At 40.3% G+C, this 19,599-nt stretch overlaps 1 protein-coding gene and 1 long non-coding RNA gene across 14 annotated transcripts in view; one reads left to right on the top strand and one right to left on the bottom strand.

The window, feature by feature from the left end:
* Positions 1 to 19,599, bottom strand: part of DGKI (diacylglycerol kinase iota) — a 445,403-nt gene that overhangs the window by 6,914 nt on the left and 418,890 nt on the right. For 12 of the 13 annotated variants that reach the window (XM_032275881.1, XM_032275878.1, XM_032275879.1 and 9 more), the window contains 3 exons: positions 16,158 to 16,195; positions 12,184 to 12,304; positions 1,694 to 1,730 (listed from right to left, as the gene is read on the bottom strand). In XM_032275881.1, the coding sequence (XP_032131772.1) occupies positions 1,694 to 1,730; positions 12,184 to 12,304; positions 16,158 to 16,195 (196 nt within the window). The remainder of the gene's footprint in view (positions 1 to 1,693; positions 1,731 to 12,183; positions 12,305 to 16,157; positions 16,196 to 19,599) is intronic. The other variant, XM_032275890.1, reaches the window with a different exon arrangement.
* On the top strand, positions 549 to 11,276 carry LOC116550112. The gene is made up of 3 exons (XR_004268224.1): positions 549 to 815; positions 5,125 to 5,228; positions 9,962 to 11,276. It is a non-coding gene; the product is annotated as an uncharacterized LOC116550112 (long non-coding RNA).

Here is a 19,599-nt window from a genome sequence, read left to right as displayed (position 1 = left end):
AAATTGAAAACCACCCATAAAGGGGCTGCAGGCAGCAGGGAGTGGGGTGAGGGGAGCTTATGTCGGGTGCTCCTCAATCTCCTCCCCTATAGGCTGCTGAGACCTTGCCTGTAGGGTACATTCTGGGGACTCGGGAAGGGGATTTCTAAAAATTCCTTGAGCTAGTCATCACCTGATCCTAATATCTGACTCCAGTCCCCTTTCGAAACAGTTTTGGTTAACCAGGCTTAGTAATTCTTTTTAAAAAAACTACTACTATTTGATTTAGGTTACAGTCAATGCAGTATTAAACAGACCAATTGTGTAGATGTAGCTGAACACTGGGTATCATTCTCTCTGTTCATACATTTGAGAACAGTGAGAAGGGCACTGGGTGAAGGAACAGGGAGCAGTGTGGAGTGCCTCTGGCCCTTCAGGCACAGCATGCAGCCCTTGGTTGATGGCCACTCAGCCTGCAGAGGAATATCTCCTGAGAACCCAAGTTGTTCAAAGAGCCAGGCCAACACCCACTCTGCTCTATCCACTTTAGATTCTGTGTGAGTGGCAGGTGGAAGGAGGGGGCAGCCACAGAGGATATCTGAGAGGCACAGTGAGACTCTGGGAGAGTTTGAGAGCCAGAGCTCTCCCCAGGAGGCAGCAGGCCTGAGGCCAGCCACTCAGTGTGGGAAGGGGCAAGGGAAACTGGCTATTTCCCCATCACTGACAGGCTGTATAGGGGGGAGGATATTCCTATACTGAGCCCAAAGTCACCAAGACGCTAAATGCCAAAGTGTTTCAGGAAAAGTCATAGCAGCCCTTAGAGAAGGCAAAAGAGGGTAAGTGATGGCACCACTTATAATCTTGTCAATAAGAGGTGCTGGCCTGTGGACCAGCTTTATGGAGCAATAGACAGCTTCTTCCATGTATACTAACTCACGGTTCTACTGCTTCTCATCCATTCTCCATTCTATTCATTTCTACTTCTCCTCCTTCCTGTGTGCTTAGCTACTCACCACCTCATTCCTCTCCCCACCAACTCATCTTGACACCTTTTCAAATATGGCTTTCAGGATTAGCTGTACAGCCTATCTTTGCTCCTCTTTGTTCCTCTAAATAAGAAGCAGTAGCTATTTCGCTGCTTTAAAAATAAGGTTGAAAACAAACATTATTATCAGTTTAGGCACCATCTCAGAGTGGATGACGTTTTCAATTAGGATCCCTTCTCTGAATCACAGAAGACAGAAAATGCAGTCACTACGTTCTTAGTTCTTCAGTGGTGGTTCATAACTTGTCTTGTTCTACACTAACAGAGAAGAGTTATGTCATTACATGTGAAGAATTCCTTAGGGCAGTAGGGCCCCATTTTCTCAGAAACCCAAGTTAGGAAAGAATAAATGTGATAAGTATATTAAAAGGTAAGTGTAATTATTTAGGCTTCTCAGCATTCCAAGATGTACCAGTATAGAAGTACAATGCTTGAAGCAAGTTCTAAATGATTACCATTGACTATGGAGGCAAGCATTATGACAATTGTCATCAATTTGTATTGTGTAATTTTTTATTTAGGCAATTAGCCCTGCACAGTTATGAACAGTTGAAAGTGGACTTTGAATTAAACTAAAATTACCTATGACATGCTCTATAGATTAAATTATTCTCCCAGATATGCTCTGAAGAAAATAATCTAGACTATATAATAAAAGGCAACACTCACGTTTCACTGTCTGCCATATCCAATAACTCAGAAGGACCTAAATAAGAAGAAAGCAAGGTGGCCATAAATAATAAGCTCAAGAACTAAACATTATCAGAAAATCTATAGTCACAGAATTAAAATGGCTTGCAAAGCTGTATTTGGGGACAGGAATAATAAGACAAAAAGAAAAAATAAAAGGATCCCTCTACCTCCTTGTCACCAAACTCCCAATCTTCATGAGCCAATATGTACAGAATGGTAGATAGAAAAGAATGGTATGGTCTCTGCTTCAAGAAGCTTTCAATCAAGTTTAAGAAATAAAACTGGAATATAATAACTGAAAAATAATTAAGTGGCTAACTAGGAAGAAAGGGGCAAGTCAGGTGGCCTTTAAGAACCAGGGCTATTTCTCATTCTCTAACAAGTTGCTTGGGATGGTGTTTTATGAAGCATAATATTAAGACTGTAAGGCACTATACGTATCATCCAGAGTACAATTCCACTTTTTTAAAAATTTCCCTTCCCAGATCAGAAAGAAATAGTATGCACACACATCCAGTGACTGTAGAAGCATCCTTAGGAATGGAAAAATTGTGTGATTTGCCCCCTTCACAATGTTTTAGGCGTTCACGAATCAATCCATTCAGTCTGCAAACACTGTTTGGAGTGTCCATCTGTCTAGCTCTGTACCACTGCTCCTCTCCTTGCCATCTCTTGCCTTCTTCAGCCCGTAGGTATCAGCAGAGACTTTTTTTCCCCACCATAAAGGCCTTTATGATCCCATTTCAAACAGTTTATTAAACATCTGCCTATACAATCCTCACTTTATGTACTGACCCTATTTCCTATAGTTGAATGAGTAATGACATTTATCATCCAAGTTGGGACCATCCCAGGCAAGGGGGGGATATATGATCATGTTACTGATCATAACATTTATCAAAGTATTTTTAAATAACCTGATTTATCTCTCCCCGTAACCAGACTTTAGAAAACCCCTTAAAGTTTTGGCCCATGCTTTGTCTAGCATTGTGTCATTCCTTGTTGCCTACTATAGAGCCTGGAGCTAAGGAGATGCTTAAATATTTGGTTGCATGGATGAATAAATACACTTGTAAGTGCCAAACACAGTTCTAGGTATTGAGTATTTTAGTCTTTAGAAAGACGATCCACGATCCTGGGGATTTGCTCTCTTTATTGGTGGATATCATTATTATTAACAATGAACTTACTGTGCGTAGTAAGGAGGGGAAGAAGAGGTGATGACTCTCACCCTAAAGTTCATTGGCCAAGGAGAATATAACAGAGATGTTATGGGATTTCCCAATTCTACTGGTTATCCAGATCATCTTGACTTCCTCTCTTTCACACCTGCTATTCACTGGGACCAGGCGAATCTTCTCTGGCAAAGTCTCTCTTATTTTGTCTTTTCTGTTTGTCCTATTTGACAAATACACTTCCTAGCCAGTATCTGCCTGGAACATTATTAGCATGCAGAAGTAGTTACCAAGAAAGATAAGAAGGTCTTCTATCATCTAGATTTCTAGGTTTTCAGTATAGCATATCTACTGCTTACTCCCAAGTATTTAAACACTGGAGCTCACAGTCTTTCATCTGGAACTAAAGTGGTAACTACACACTCAACCATGAACTTCTCAGGCTTTCCCAGGTCTCCCTATCCATAATAGCCTCATATCTAAATCTGACATGTTCTTTAAAAGCTAGTCTGTGACAAGGTCCTCTGAAAAGATGACCTTTGACAGGAGGAATCTATTCTTTCTCTCAACTCCTAAAGCACTTATTCGGTTCTACCCTCATACTATGTATTCACTTTTTGAGTTCATGCCTTCCATAAATAAATTATTGTGTATCTGTTGAATATAAGAACACCTTAATTATTTTTTGTATCCCTCTATCACCTACCCCATATTAAGGAAACAAGAAAAATTAACTCATTCCTCTTTGTTCCTTGGTGCTGTGATTCTAAGATAAAATGAATAATTATCTTCATCCTCCCACATACCCAAAATGCAAAGCAGCAAAGGGCAGTGATTAGGAGTGAGGTTTCTGGAGCTGCCCCTTCTTGGTTAAAAGTCCCTGTTCTACTACAGACTAGGTCTTTGGCAAGTCTAATTAATCTTTCAGCCCCTTCGTTATCACATATATAAAGTCAAATTAATAATAATATTTATCTCACAGGTGGTTGTAAGAGTTCAAGAGGGCCAGGCACAGTGGCTCATGCCTGTAATCCCAGCATTTTGGGAGGCCAAGGCAGGTGGATCATTTGAGGTCAGGAGTTCAAGACCAGCCTGACCAACATGGTGAAACCCCATCTCTACTAAAAATGCAAAAATTAGCCAGGCATGGTGGCACGCACCTACAATCCCAGCTTCTCAGGAGGCTGAAGCAGGAGAATCGCTTAAACCCAGAAGGTTAAGGTTGCAGTGAGCCGAGATTGTGCCACTGCACTCCAGCCTGGGCGACAGAGTAAGACTCTGCCTCAAAAAAAAAAAAAAAAAAAAGGAGTCAATACACATAGTGTGCTTAAAACAGTGCCTGCCACACCACAGGTACTGCTTCAGCTTTAGATAGCATAAAGTGTCCTATTCTCTGTCCTCTCTGTCCTGAAACAGCACGTCACACTATGTCAAGATACGGGAATATCAGTGAAGGATGGTGATGTGAAAGGGTTGCATTACTCCCACTTACATGTGAAGCTACTTGTTGACTCCAATTTTGTGTCCTGAGAACCAAGCACCTCAGGCCTGTTTAGCTGCCAACAGGGTACTCTTCACAATGTCAACAAGGGGCTTAAGCACCCAATGGTCCTCTTAAAGAGTGCCTGCTACCTTCAGCGAAGATTCTAAGCCACTCATTTTGAAAGGAATTCCATGAACATGAGTAGCCTGAACTCATTAGTAGCTCTGTTCCCATTGGTACTGCTAATTGCACAACTATTTAGGCAACAGAGGCCTTGTTTACTTTTCCCCTTCATTCAGCACTGTCATTCGGTGCCTTCAGAAAAGTGCCATGGTGGGTCCACGGTCCTCCAGAGTCTGAGTCTCTATGCACGTGAGGGGATCCTGAAGCATTTTAATTGGGCTAGCATAGCAATAATTCACAATATGAAGATGGGGACAAGGAAGAGAACTATTCTTCACAATTTCTGACCAGAATCACTACAAATGTAGCCAACCCATAATTACTCCAGAGGTGATTATCCAGTCTGTGAGTCAGGCATGCCTGCGGCTACCCATCACTCTCTCTCCCTCTGCACCCTTTCATCCTCTGCAGCTGACAGAGGTGAGAAGCAGAGGCACTAATACTAAGGCAAGAAACTTTTGCTCTTAATTAATATCTTAAAAAATGCCAATTAAAGGGTTTTGAGAATGGCTCTGAAATAATCAATTTAATTAACTTCAACTTTCCTTATTCTCCCATCAACATAGATAATCACAAAATAGCAGAACATTTTGAACACTGGCCAGGAAGAGGCAAAAGCAGCAGCCAGCTGACTACAGCTGGGAACGGGCAGCTATTTTTAACAGTACAGGTACATTTTCCAATCATTTTTTAGCGCACTTTAAACTGACTGCATAATGCTAGCAAGGAAGGGGCTACAGAAAGTGGATGCCAGGAGAGGCCTAAGACAAGGCTGTTCTTCTCCTTATTTGAACTTGCACTTCCCAGTAGGGAGCTGTGCTTTAACTGTACAATGTGGAGTTTAACTGCACCCTGTGGCTTTTAGTGTATAAACAATAACACCTGTGATTTCTGGAAAGTTAATGTGAGTCTCACTAAAAAAGGAAAAGAGAGAAAAGGAGAAAAACAAGAGAGGAAAAAATAAAGACTAGTCAGGCACGTTGGTTCATGCCTGTAATCCCAGAATTCTGGGAGAGCCGGGTGAGAGGGCTATTTGAGCCCAGGAGTTCAAGACCAGCCAGGGTAACATAGCGAGACCCTAACTCTACAAAAAAAATTTTAAAAATTAGCTGGGAGTGGCAATACATGCCTGTAGTCCCAGCTACTCGGGAGGATAAGGAGGGAAGATTCCTTGAGCCCAGGAGATCAAAGTTACAGTGAGCCATAACTGCACCACTGCATTCCAGCCTGGGTGACAGAGCGAGATCCTGTCTCAAAAAGAGTAAAATAAAAAAAAGACAATTGAATTCCTTCAATGTATGTGAAAGGGTAACATCTGGGTTTTGGGCTTGTTTTATATACACATACATTCTGATTGCCAACACTATGCCTCTCCCCTAAGGAATTTCAAAGGAGACCATCAAACTGTCAGCAGATAATTCACTATTGTTTCCTCAGTAGAGAAGGAAACCTCAGGCCTCTGCCTCTTTCAGGGTTTACTAAAATGTCCACTCTTCATCCCTTGGCTGACCTGCACCAGAAAAAATACTGTAAAAATCCCTATTGAGGAGATATGGGTGCAGATTTCTCCCGGAAAATTTCAGATGAAAATGTCCGCTGCTCTTCCAGAAACCTAGACCAGTTGGCACTTGAACTCTGCTTATGACACTCACAGGGCCCCACCCTGCATTGTGGTTATCTATCCATGTTTCATTTCCCCTGCTGGTATTAGGAATATGGAGGACCCAGACCATCTCTCACATATGGATGAGTTTTGGCAAGTCACCTAACTCCACCATGCTTCCGTTTTCAACACCTGTCAAATAGAAGTGAGAGTTTACTGCATAGGGTTGTAAAAATTAAATATGAGAATGCATTTAAAACACTAAGAACAATAGAGGTTAGTGGTGATTGTTACAGATAGTTTTTTTTTTTTTCCTTAAAAGTTCCCAGGACAGAATTAAAATGTTTTCATGAATGAATGAATGAATGAATAAAAGACATTTTAAAAGCATTTTGGATCCCAGCCAATATCACTTCGAGAGAAAGATTCATAATTGAAACATGGATTCAAAAGACTGTGTATATGGGGATGGTCTGAAAATTAAGGGAAAGAAAATTCTGTTAAGTGGACATACACATCAGTATTCAGGAGAAGCCCAGGGAATACGAAAGGAAGCAAAACTTCACAAATCTTTCAAAACAAGAAAGTGAACATCGTGTTAAGTAGCCAGGCCTTCCAAATTACAATGTTGCTGCCCAGTACTCATTCCATAGGCTCTTCTGTTGGATACCCCAGCTCCTGCTATGTGACTTTGTCATCAACATTATATTTGTAGTATATATGACGTGCCTTTTGTCACATGCATCCTTTAATTTGCTTCCCACACCAATGCCTCCGAATCCCCTTTGCTATTCCTTCCATTTCCCATGGCCTCTCTCTGGGCCCTCATTTCCCATTAGTCTCCCTGACGCTGCCAGCAGACCATTCCAAATCCTCCCCTGCCACAGGACAAAAGCTGCACAGATGTGGGGAGAGCTGGCACTGGGAATGCTAACAGCACTGTCATCCTGTCCCAGCAGGATGGTGGTCGGTTCTCTCTGGGACCAGAGGCAGAAAAAGGAGGGTTAAAAAAAGAGAAAAGAAAGACTGAAGACAGAAAAAGAGGGAAGACAAAATAACCCATTGAAATCAAAAAGGAAATGCATGAGTGAGATTTCTATCAGGAAAACCAGTAGGGGGCAATGCGGTAGGCGTGGGGAGAATGAAAACAAAAGAGCAGAGTGTGCAGGGTGGCAAAGGAAAGAAACAACACAAAAGTCCCTTGGAGGGGCAAATCAGGGGGGAGGGAGCGGGCAGAAAATATGGTTGAAAGGAGCTGAAAAGCGGGAACCACCGAGAGGAATCTCAGCTGGAATCCCTGCATCCTTAGTTTCTCTCCCAGTCTCTGTGGAATTGTTAGCTCTTCCTCCCTGAGTCTCTTTTCAACTCTCTAAATGTCCAAATTCCAGTTTTTCATAAAGGAAAGCAGCATGCTGTATACATGAGAGAGGACATCCAAAGGAAGAAGATGCAAGCTGAAAAAAAATTCAAGGTTCCCATGGTGCTTTCAGAACACACCGCACACTCCTGTTGCACAGCCCCCAGACTGCTTTAAAAGAGCCCACAGAAGAGAAATCAACTGCTGCTTGTTGTGTCTGGGAGAATAACTAATCTCAGGACTCTTATTCAGGTCTCCTCTTGATGGTGGCCCACACTCCTGACCAGGGCCAATGAAGAAGAGGGCAGAGCAGAGGGGAGAGGGGCTCAGGAGTCAGGCTGCGGGAAGCAAATGAAGTGTGAACTCAAGAGCCACAAACAACATCAGTTGTGCACCTAGAGAAGAGCCCATGGATCCAGCAGAACTGCAATTACTAAAGGCATCCTTACAGTCAAGTCTGAACACCTTTTCAGATTTCTGTTGTATGAAACCACAGGACAGACATAAACCAAATCGTAAAAAATACGTAAATAAATAAACAAAGGCTTTGAGAGATTTGCAATATTCAGTAACCAGGAGGAATGTCTTTCTTGATCTTTGGCAGAGTAAAAGTTTTATTATTTTTTTTTTCATTTACATGAATTCAAACTGATGAGACTTACCCACTGCAAATCTGATGCTAATTTAAAACACAATGCCATAATCTGGCATATATCCCTAAATCCCAGACTTACTGAGACCTCTTGGAAAGGCTTTTTTTTTTTTTTTTTTTTTTTTTTTTTGGTCAGGTCAGGGTATTCCAGAGTTATCATCATTGTTAAGTTAGGAGATACTATTTCAATCAACAGAGATCACCTTAAGAAGGTGATGACAGTATAGAGAAAGGGTAGTGTTCTCTGTACTTGTCCCTGACTTCAAGAACCCTCTAATTTATAGGAGTTTCTATCATCTAAAAGACAGGAATGGTTTTGCTATGATAGTTTTCCATAAAATGCAACAGTTAATATAAACTGAATCAGCAACTAAAGATACTAAAAACAACAAACACAAGGACAGTTGAGCTGAAGTGTTTAGCTCTTGTGGCATGAAGTGAATTAGGCTATATCAAATGATTTTATATCCACATTTCTGAATAAATAAAAAATATAAGGTAGATGTCAGAATGAAATTGACAATGTCTATGAAGGCTGATAAAAACTAATTTCAATAAGAATCAATTGCATTTGAGTCTCCATCATTCATCTACCGTAGTAAAGTGTTAAAAAAATTGCCATCTATCAAAAATGCAGTGATCCTTGGACTGAACATCATAATAACATTTCATTTGGAAACAAAAGAGATGGATTGTGCTTTCCCATCTCCACAGTCTTTCTCCCTGTGTGATTAGAGAGGCTGGTGGGGCAGGAAGTATATACAATGCCTTCTGAGACCTCAGGAATTGTTTGCTTAGAAGTGAAGTTAGGATGATTACCATGACTATTGTGTTTCTTTTCGTGAGCATAAATATTAAGCCAATTAATTTATAACATCTAAGCAAAGCATTGGAAAAATAAGCACCCCAACCCCCTAAAAAAGATTGAATTCCTTTGTGTCCTTCCATTCGGGCAGAGTAGTATTGTGTGACTCAGTCTTTGCAAGAGACACTGCAGGTTGGTGAGAAACTACTGATTTGTATTGGAATGTCAGGTTTTGCTCAAGGCTCTCAGAGAGAGCCTGATGAATTCATGCCAGGTGAAGCAGGTGTATAATGATCTACATTTGGGGTTACAAACGCCAAGCCCTGTGAGTATGGATTAATGGTACTTTTAAGGACCCTATTTTTGGAGGCAGGGGAAAGAGAGGAAGTAGAAGAAACGAAAAGCCACTGTGTCCGGGTGATATCATCCCAGGCCTCATCATTCATGTCCCTAGGGCGGCTCAGATGAGGAGTTTTCCTGTTTTCATTTTTAGTGTAATCATATTTCAAATATTGCATGGGCTATACTTACGCTAAAAACTTCATTATTGTTATCATCTTTTTTTTTTTCTTCAAGGGACAAGGTGTGGCTCAGCTACCCAAGCTGCAGTGCAGTGGTACAATCCTAGCTCACTCAATCTTGACCTCCCAGGCTCAGGCAATCCTTCTGCCTCAGGCTCAAGTAGCTGGGACTATGGTCCCACCATGCCAGGCCATCTTGTATTTGTATTTGTGAAATCTGGATTCTTACGACCCAGAACTGAAGTAAAAATAGAAAAATAAAGTTCTAAGGGATTCCAGGTGAGTCAGACGTTCAGGACATTGTGAGAATGGTGTCATCACTTTAAACTGCAGAGAATGGGACACAGGGAGTGTGGTAGATTAAATATATCCATGAACTATTCACAGCTCCTGCCATCAAACAGTAGAATCTGTTTCCCAGCCTTTTAAGTCTGGGCTGACCTTGTGACTTGTTTTAACCAACAGAATGCAGTAGAGATCAAGCAGAACTTTCCAGCTTAGCTGCAGGACATCTGGCAGCTTCCAGTCTCACCTCTAGGAACCCTAGGACTACCATGCTGTGAAGAAGCTTGGAAAAAAAAAAGACCAGGTATTGAGAAGGCTTAGGTGTCCTGGCCTCCCAGCCATTCCAGCTGAAAGCCCCAAACATGTGAGATTCCACCTTCAATAAAGCCTCATCAAAACCAGGAGCTGACTACAGCCTCCTAATGAGACCAAGTGAGACAGTGGATACAGAGAGGATCCTAGGACTAGGGGAGGAAATACTGCTTCTCAAGGAAAGGTAAAAAGATGGGTGGGGGGCAGAGTGTGGAGAGAGAGATTCCTAGATTGTGCTGTCACTCAAATAGATGGCCAGTGTTCTCACCTAACTCCAGAGAGAGGGTAGGTGGGCACCAAATGGCTTAAGGTATCCAAGTAAGTATTCAATGTCTTGGGTAAAGGGCAAACTAAAGACAGTAGATTGAAAGTGATCAAGAAGACAGCAACTAGGAGAACTTTATGAGATGAAGAAAAAGAAAGTAACAGTATACATCTAACCCTCACCTGAGCTTTGTGCAGTAGAAATCCTGAGATATTTTCTTATTAAAGGAAAAATAACATAATAGCATTGTGGCTTCACTCTTGCCCAGAAAGGAGTGCTTTTAACTGCAAGAGATTAATTAGCCAGGGAAACAGGAGAAGGAATGATCATAAGCCCCAGACTTAGCACAAAAAATACATCCCACCTACCTAAGCTTTCCATGGCAGACAGGTTTGAAATTATCCAACCCACCCTGCAAGGAGTAAAGAAATCCTGTAACACAGCTATCCTGCTTTCATGGCTTTTCCTTTTTCTAACCCGCCCTTTTTACTGTATTTCAAACCAAGGGTTTAAGCATAATCTTCACAGTGAGAAGGTACTGAAGACAAAGCAAAGGAAGTCTAACGTGACTGATAATCTAGTACCTACTTTGCAAGGACCTTGTGAAGATCAAACGACAGGATGTGTTCACTATAAGCAATTGGCAAATATGTGCTTGATAAACGGTAACTATGTTATCTATTTGTGGCTTTACCATAGGACTGAACACAGCTCCATGTATCTGTTTTAAATTTAATTGTTCACACGATCATATTTTTTTCTTTAGCCGACAATTGCTTGAAAACAGTGACTGTATTTTATTTTTGTGTGTGTACCAGTCTAGAACAGGCAGTTCCTGTTAGGCACTACACAAATATTTGTTAAATGAATGAATCAATGAATGGAAGAAGACATACTTGCTGAATTGCATAAAAAGAGGAGCAAAAAGGATGTGAATGTTTACTAGTATGCTTACCATCTACAGGCTGAATTTAGGTATAAAAGGAGTCATACACAGGCTGTCAGGCTCAAAGAAACTTTTCCAATCTCTCTGTATACCAAAGTCCAGCAGAATTAGACTCTTTCATTCCTTCTTATTTAAAAACAGCCTAGCTAGGCAGTATTTTTTTCCTCTTTATTCCTGTTCTTTATTCCTAGAAATACTATGAAACATGAGAAATTGAATGTAACAGTTTAGATTTGGTATTCATCAAATATGTTTATGCTTCTTAAGGGTTTTTAGAGGCAGATGCTACAGTGCATGCTACTTTCTGCAAACAATCTAGCACCAAATTAGGAATCCAGTTAGAAAGCAGTCTGGAAGGTTAGTATGATCCGCCACAGACAACACAATAGTACCAGACATTTTCAAAGAGAATAAAGTGTAACTTGGGTTGAAAAGATAAATGAGATCAAACAGGAAAAAAAAATGAGAAACTAGAAAGATGGAAAAAATTATCCTCATTAATCCTCACAATGATGAACTACAAATATGGATTAGGTAGGCAATCCCAACCTGTTAATTTACAGAAGGACTCTAGAAAAAATAAAGTGCATGATGCCAGGCTGCATTTATTCTTGTCCCTTATTTTTAAAAAACTAATTAGTCTGAAAAATAGCCTGTAAAGAGCTTGGTATGAACATTGTTTCTATTAATTGCTTGGTTAGGATGGCCCATAGGTGTCAGTGGTCTGCAACCATGACTGCCTCAAATGAGCAGGGGAGCCGGCTAAACGTTTGAGAGTATTTCTGCCATCCTGAAGAGTGCCGGCATGAAGGGTATCTTAGAAAATGCAATGGATTTCACAGATAAGTGATCCTGGGTAGGTTCACTATGCCTACTCACCGTGGTCAAGGATATATTTCACAATCTCCCCGTTGCCGGTTTTAGCTGCGTGGTGAAGGAGTGAACAGTGGTCTGGTCCCTGAATTAGCAGACTGCCTCCATTTTTATAGCTTTCTATTAGCTGCAAGAGAGACATAACGGAAAGAAGCTCAGGCAGAATCCGGAACAAGGATAACAGCTAACTGGTAATAAAATAAGAGTCATGTAGCAAACCACAAATGTTTCTAGCCTCAGAGGACAGAGAGAAAAGTCAAAATGATGAAGTAACATTCCTGGACTGTGTTATCACTCACAGAGATGACCAGGGCCTCTTCTAACTCTGGAGAGAGTCTGTGGGTATTGAATAGGCTAGGGAAACTGAGTCATGGTGAATTACTTTTTTCATTTATTTTCTGAGCACTGGTCCCTATGGTCTCTGTCCCAAGAGAGTGAGGGTTGCAGTGGAGAACAAAAGCATCTTTATGTTGGCTTAGCATTCTCTCGAGTGAAGAGTAATTATGGCCATAAGCAGGAATAGATTGGTGACTGTAGCTAAGCTCCTTGCCTGTGTCCTTTAGTTTTTCTTTAGTCTCGTGAACCTAAGTACCAAATATCAAAGCGGCTTCTGTTTCTCCTGTGTAAGATCACTGCATACAAGTATAGACACATAAGCATGTATCGTGCACGCACACACATGAACACACGTCTGGCTTCCGTCTTCACCGAGATCTGCAGCCCAGCCTGCAAACCTTCTGTTAATCACCCAATATATACCTAACAGGCTAGAGATGATCTACAGAATGAGACCCAAAATGATTCAGAAAATGTAGTAGTTTCTACATGAGAGAAGACTGGAGAAGAAAACCAAAATTCTGTAGCCTGAGAATAAGGTGGCTAAATGAGGATATGGTCTAAGTTTATAAAATATTGAACAATACAGAAAAAGTGAATGGTCCCTCTTCTCCAAACTACAGTATATCAGGACAAGAGTGCCTGTGTGAAGCTTTTAATAGGTACTTTTAGGACAAAAGAGAATTAAATAACCCAGCAGGTAATAAGCAAAAGGAACACATTCTCTTTCAAGAAGTTAGATGGCACACATTATAGATAATCAAACATCCCATAAGGTGAAAGAGCATAAATGACATACATGCAAAGAATAAGTCCTAGTGTTCTATACCATTGTAGGATGACTCTAGTTAATAATATATTAAATCATTTTAAATAGTTAGAAGGAAGATGTTGAATGTACCCAACATCAAGAAATGATAAATGTGTGAGGTGTTGAATATGCTAATGACCCTGATCTGATCACTGTATATTATAGGTATCAAAACAGTGCTATGTACTCCATGATTATGTATAATCATTTGTCAATTAAAAATACTTTTTTTAAAAAAAGGAATGCAAATTCAGAGTTCACGTCTTCACTCAAATACATCCATAGAATTGTCATCGGCTAGACGCCAGGAATATAAATGTCAGTACAATTCAGTCACTGTGCTGAAAGCCCTCACAGCCCATCGGGGAGATGGACAGGTAAAGAATTACACTGTAATGGACAGAAACATCACAAAGTTCTCAGAGAAGTGCTAGGGAAGCATGAAGCAGGGGATAGAAACAGAGCCATGGAAGACCTCCCAGGACATGGATCAAAAGCAGTAAGTAGTTGAATGGAGTTAAAGAACATACGAGACTTTCATCCCTCAACTGGGGACCAGAAGGGCAGGAAGAAGTAGCCAACAATTTTCCACAAAAATCTAAATGGGAATCCTGTTCTATTCAACAGCATTGTCTTAAAATGACACTCCCTTTCTTTGTGGGGAGATTGACAAAGGATAGCGCATGGACCCAGCCAGACCCATTCAGGGTCAACTGCCTTGATCCTGCCTTCCTGTGCTGTTTCCTGACACCACGAACATGAAGTTGCTCCATGGGCATTTTTCACAGCCCAGTTGTCCAGGAGCTATTTGTGACAGTCTTCATACGAGGGCGGCTCCAGAGATGTTGTGTTCTCTAGTCTCTATCTCTCGCTCTCCTTCTCTTCCTCTCGCTCTCTCGTGCAAACACAAATGCATGTACCCCAGTTAATATTTAATAAATACTGTGCTTTCTACTCAGGAGAAAGAAGCAAAAGAAGGTAGAGAAGAGAAAGAAAGAGGGCACTAATATTTGAGAAGGGAAATTAAAGAAAATATGTAAGAAAGAAAAAGGAAAACCTTCAGCCCTCAGTAAATATTCCATCTCTCAGTAAATAAGGTGTTATTAAGTCATGTTTTAGTCATTTAGGAAAGAATTATAACAGAAAATGAATTAGAATGGTACAAAAATGCTTGCAGTTTCTGTCACTGAAATGACAAAAAAAATGAATTACTTTTGCACCAACCTATAATAAGACAACCAGCTGGATATAGTGATTTCCCACATTGCAAATGATTCTCTATTTAAAAGTATGAAGAAAAGTGTGATAATAAACTCAGGGTCCTGGGAAATCAGTTACCTAAACTAAGAGCATGCGGAAAATAAAATGGAAGGGTCTCAAATGTACAGTGCTTTGCAAAACTTTCTGCTGTAGAAACTCCCCACCCCTCAAGGGCAGGAATCAATTTTATTCATGCCTTTATTTCCCACAAAACCTAATAGAAGGCCTTGCATGGAGTACAGGAGGTATGGGCTTAATCCCACTGGTAAGAAACGGCACTGAACTCATCAACATAGTGTAATAAATTGCAATCTAGTGCAATGGTGCACTATGATTTGTGCGGTGGCACAGGTACCATTTTCAGGATTACGTACCTAAAGAAGGCAGTTGATCAAGATGTTTGCAACATTTTTACCATTTGTTTTCTTTCTAGTAACCTTTTGAAAAATGTAGCACTGGTGCCCTTCAGTTTGTCCAACAGATGTGCCCCACAAAAAAGTTATGTCTGGGGGTAGGACTTTTCAGCTTTCTCTTAGGGCCATTGGTTCCTTGATCTGCAATGGCACCTTACTCCACAGGCTGAGGAGTCAGGCGTAGCCTCTGCCTCCAGGCAGCTGTCATTATTATAACGCAGATCAGTTCCAGCAGGGGGTATGCAGGGGCATGTGGGCAGTCATGGGCCTAATGCCTGAAAATGATGTGGGACCAAACACAGCTTTAGAATATTCATAGATGATGTTATATTATATAACAAATATTTGTATTTCCATCATGTGTAGCTATTTAAAAATGCAGATCGACACTATCAGAATATTAATAAAATAGCTAACATTTTAGAGCCCCTTACATGGAATAGGAACAGTTCTGAGACCTTGATATGCATTATTACTTTTGCTCCTCATGACAAGCCAAAGAGAGAGCTAACAGTATTCCATTTTACTGATGAAGAAACTAAGGCAAAGAGAGAATAAAATAATTACACAAAATCACACAGACAGTGAATGACAGAGCCAAGATCTGAACTCAGAAAGTCTGACGTCAGATTTTTACATTCACCCTCAGGGCAGTGGTGACTGCTTCCTTCTTTCTGAACAAAATTCACCAGAAAACACAAGCACAAATTAAACTATTCCAGGTGGATCACACTGAGGGTCCTTGTTTGGCTATCATCCCCAAAGTATAAAACCATAACAAGGAAAGATTAATCTCTGGCCTGAAGAATGTATTTCTGAGTGTTGTCCAGGTAATTCTTACAGATACATTCATTTCAATACCTGCCTGAAAGGAAATCTTTAAATTCTTCAAATGTCAGCTTTTAGAGAGTAGGAATTCCTGGTACTGTGCACACTGCATCCTGGGACATGCAGTTCATTTTAAGTAACTGAGGCAAGTGCCCTGATGCTCTTGAACACCTCTTTGCTCAGTTCTCAAAAGAACTTCCTACTGCTTCCACTCAGCCAGTGCAGGCACTGGGATGATACATGATAGATGGGAACATAGAAATTTCGTGAGGAATTATGTTGACTTAAAGTTCTTAAGGAGTCACCAGAGATTTGGTAGAAAGATATCTTACCTTCATAAGATCACCAGCTATTACTGCCTGCAAAATTGCTGTGAAAGACAAAAGAAAGATGTCTCATTAGTAGAAGACCCTTTTGTTAAAATATCACAAAGTTGGATCCATATTTTGGACAAGTAGTCTACATTTGGGGTAGGAATTAGGGAAGGAAAATATCTTGGTCAAGCAGACTGAGGCCCTTCTCCACCCAGGTACCCATTTCATGCATCCTTCCAGAACCCATGTGTGCCCCCCTCCAGTCTTCTTACAGTAAATATTTAAAACATTGGAGGCACACATATTACAGTAAATATTTAAAACATTGGAGTCACACATATTGGGTTCAAATGTCAACTTTAAGCAGTAGGACACTGGGCAAATCATTTAACCCCTCTGAATCTCAGTTTCCACATTTGTAAAAGAGAAAGTTTAAACTTAGTAGGCTAGTTACAAGGGTGCATGAAGTCCTGTGACTGTTCCTAACCCAGCCACGGATACGGAGTAGGTGCCTAATCACGATTGCACTTGCTTCCTTCTTCTAGTTCCTTCTACTTTGCTCTCTTGGGATTTAAGCAGTCACTAGTCCTTTTGTGTTTTATGATAAATACCTATTGCTAGGAATATTAAGAGTACTGGAGACAGCAAAGAGGAATTAAGTCTATTTTAATTGTGTTCTCGAGAAAACAACCATGTGTTTGGCAATTAATTTACTGATGATTCTTATTAAAAAAAAAAAAAGGCTAAAGGTAATAGGTAACTTAAACTACTTTTAAGAATATGTAGCCTTAGCAAATCACACTGCCACGTGTGTACCTATGCAACAATCTTGCATGTTCTTCACATGTACCCCAAAACCTAAAATGCAATTTAAAAAAATAAATAAATAATATGTAGCCTTAGGGAAAAAAACAGACATATCTAATGATTCATGCATCTCATTCTCATGTGGGGTATAGAAAAGGAGTGAGAGGCTGGGTGCAGTGGCTCGAGCCTGTAATCCCAACACTTTGGGAGGTCGAGGCAGGTGGATCCTTTGAGGTCAGGAGTTCAAGACCAGCTTGGCCAACATGGTGAGACCCCATCTCTACTAAAAATACAAAAATTAGCTGGTGTGGTGGTGCACACCTGTAATACCAGCTACTTGGGAGGCTGAGGCAGGAAAATCACTTGAACCCAGGAGGCAGAGGTTGCAGTGAGCTGAGATGTGCCACCACTCTCCAGCCTGGGTGACACAGTGAGGCTCTGTCACAAAATGAATGAATGCATGAATGAGTGAGAAAATATGACAAAAGGGAAAAATAACATATGAGTGTCCAATGACAATTATGGTTCCTAAAGGAAACTATTTGCATCAGGTTGGAAATGGTCCTTTTAGAGAAATAAATATCTTGATTTTATAATTACATATATCTATTAAATTTTTCATTTTTATTTTAGATTCAGGGGGTGCATGTGCTGGTTTGTTATAAGGATATATTGCAAAATGCTGAGGTTTGAACTTCTATTGATCCCATCACCCAGAGAGTGAACATAGTACTTAACAGGAAGTTTTCAGCCTTTATCCCCATCCCCCTCTCCTTCTGGAGTTCTCAGTGTCTACTGTTCCCATCTTTATGTCCATGAGTACCCAAACTTTAGCTCCCACTTACAAGTAAGAACATGCAATACTTGGTTTTCTGTTTCTGCATTAGTTCACTTAGGATAATGGTCTTCAGCTACACCCACATTGTTACGAAGGACATGATTTCATTATTTTTTATATCCGTGTAGTATTCCACGGTGTATATGTACCACATTTTCTTTATCTTCTCCATTGCTGATAGGCACTGTGTTGATTCCATGTGTCTACTATCCTAAATAATACTAAGATGAACAGTGAGTACATGTGTCTTTTTGGTAGGATGATTAATTTTCCTTTAGGTATATACCCAGTAATGGGAATGCTGGGTCGAATGGTAGTTCTGCTTTAAGTTCTTTGAGAAACCTCCAAACTGCTTTCCACAGTGGCTAAACTAATTTAAATTTCTAACAGCAGTGTATAAGCATTCCCTTTTCTCTACAGCCTCGCCAACATCTGTTATTTTTTGACTTTCAAAAAATAGATTTTAAGGCTTTAAAGTCACAAAGTTTTAGAAGAAAAATAATTTAAATGTATTTTTGCAAAGTGATATTTTATCCTTATTTGAGTAGTCTCTCATATAGAGTTAGCCAAAAGTGCTGTATCATGCATTAAATTACATGGAGTCCCCGGCTTTCACTGAGCAAAACCCCCAAAGCTTTTATATTGCATATTTATGAGTCCTGGGTGAGCAGATGCAAAGCACCATAAGCATGTGAAACTCACTCACTGGCCCTGGACTGAGTGCCTTCCCTTTGACCAAAGCTGAAGGCTTAGAAATTTACAGAAATAATGAGGGCTACTTGAGCATCGGAGGAAACAGAAGGTAGGAAGAAGAAAAGAATGGAGAAACATGGAGAACAGAGAAGAGAGAAGAAAAGCTCCTCTCCATAACAAGCTATAAGCAACATCCTCTTGGCGTTCCCCTCGGAGCCCTAGCATAATGCTGTGCACATTGTAGGTGCACACCAATTAATTGTTGAACTGACTGAAAAGAAAGCAAAGAGAGAAAGGAGAAGAGAGATGAAAATGAGAGAAAGGGGATTAATAAAGTGTTGTGTGTCAAAAAAAAACCTATGAAAACATGGTGTCTCACTCTTGCTTTTATAAATATCCACAGTGGAGTTTAAAGTAAATCTCTTGGGGTATAGTGGCCCAAATCAGCGTCATAGAAGAGACCGCCATGAGAACCTCTGTCCAGTGCCCTGAGAGAGTTCACCATGCACAGAACTCTGCGAGGCTCTGCAAGGCCTACAGATAGTGAGAAAAACACTGTTGTCAGGTTTGTAATGTGAAAAGAGACTCTTAACTGGAGTCTAATTCTAATTGCTACAACTTATTGGACACATACATTTTGGAAGTTAGTCAATTGTTTTCAACCAATTCTCTCATTTGCAAATGAGGTTAACAGCTGCACTGCTCACCTCTCAGCAGGATAAAATTTTTAATGTGTTTTATAAATAGATACGTTATATAAACAGAAGGCACAATTTTCAGTACTTTGTGACTGCACATGAGTACATGAAAAAGACATATGAACCTTCAGAAGGAGCCTACCAATAAGGGTAAAATTGGCATGTGAAGCTAAGCAGACATATCTTGGTTAATACAGAACCCAACAGATTAGAATCACAGATAAATGAGCCAAGGATGTCTTGTTTAACCCCAAGATATAAGCCCTGCATCAAGGGATAAGGAAGGAGAGGCCGTAGAAAGTAAAGCCAGCCCTCCATATCTGCAGATTCAACCAACCTCACATCGAAAATATTCAAATAATAATAATGATACAACAATAAAAAATACTATGAATTTTAAAAAAATACAATGTAGCAACTATTT

Source organism: Sapajus apella, unplaced genomic scaffold (genome assembly GCF_009761245.1).
Source record: "Sapajus apella isolate SASKATOON/1434 unplaced genomic scaffold, GSC_monkey_1.0 scaffold7, whole genome shotgun sequence".
Classification (NCBI taxonomy): domain Eukaryota; kingdom Metazoa; phylum Chordata; class Mammalia; order Primates; family Cebidae; genus Sapajus; species Sapajus apella.
This window is presented reverse-complemented; position numbering and strand designations above follow the sequence as displayed.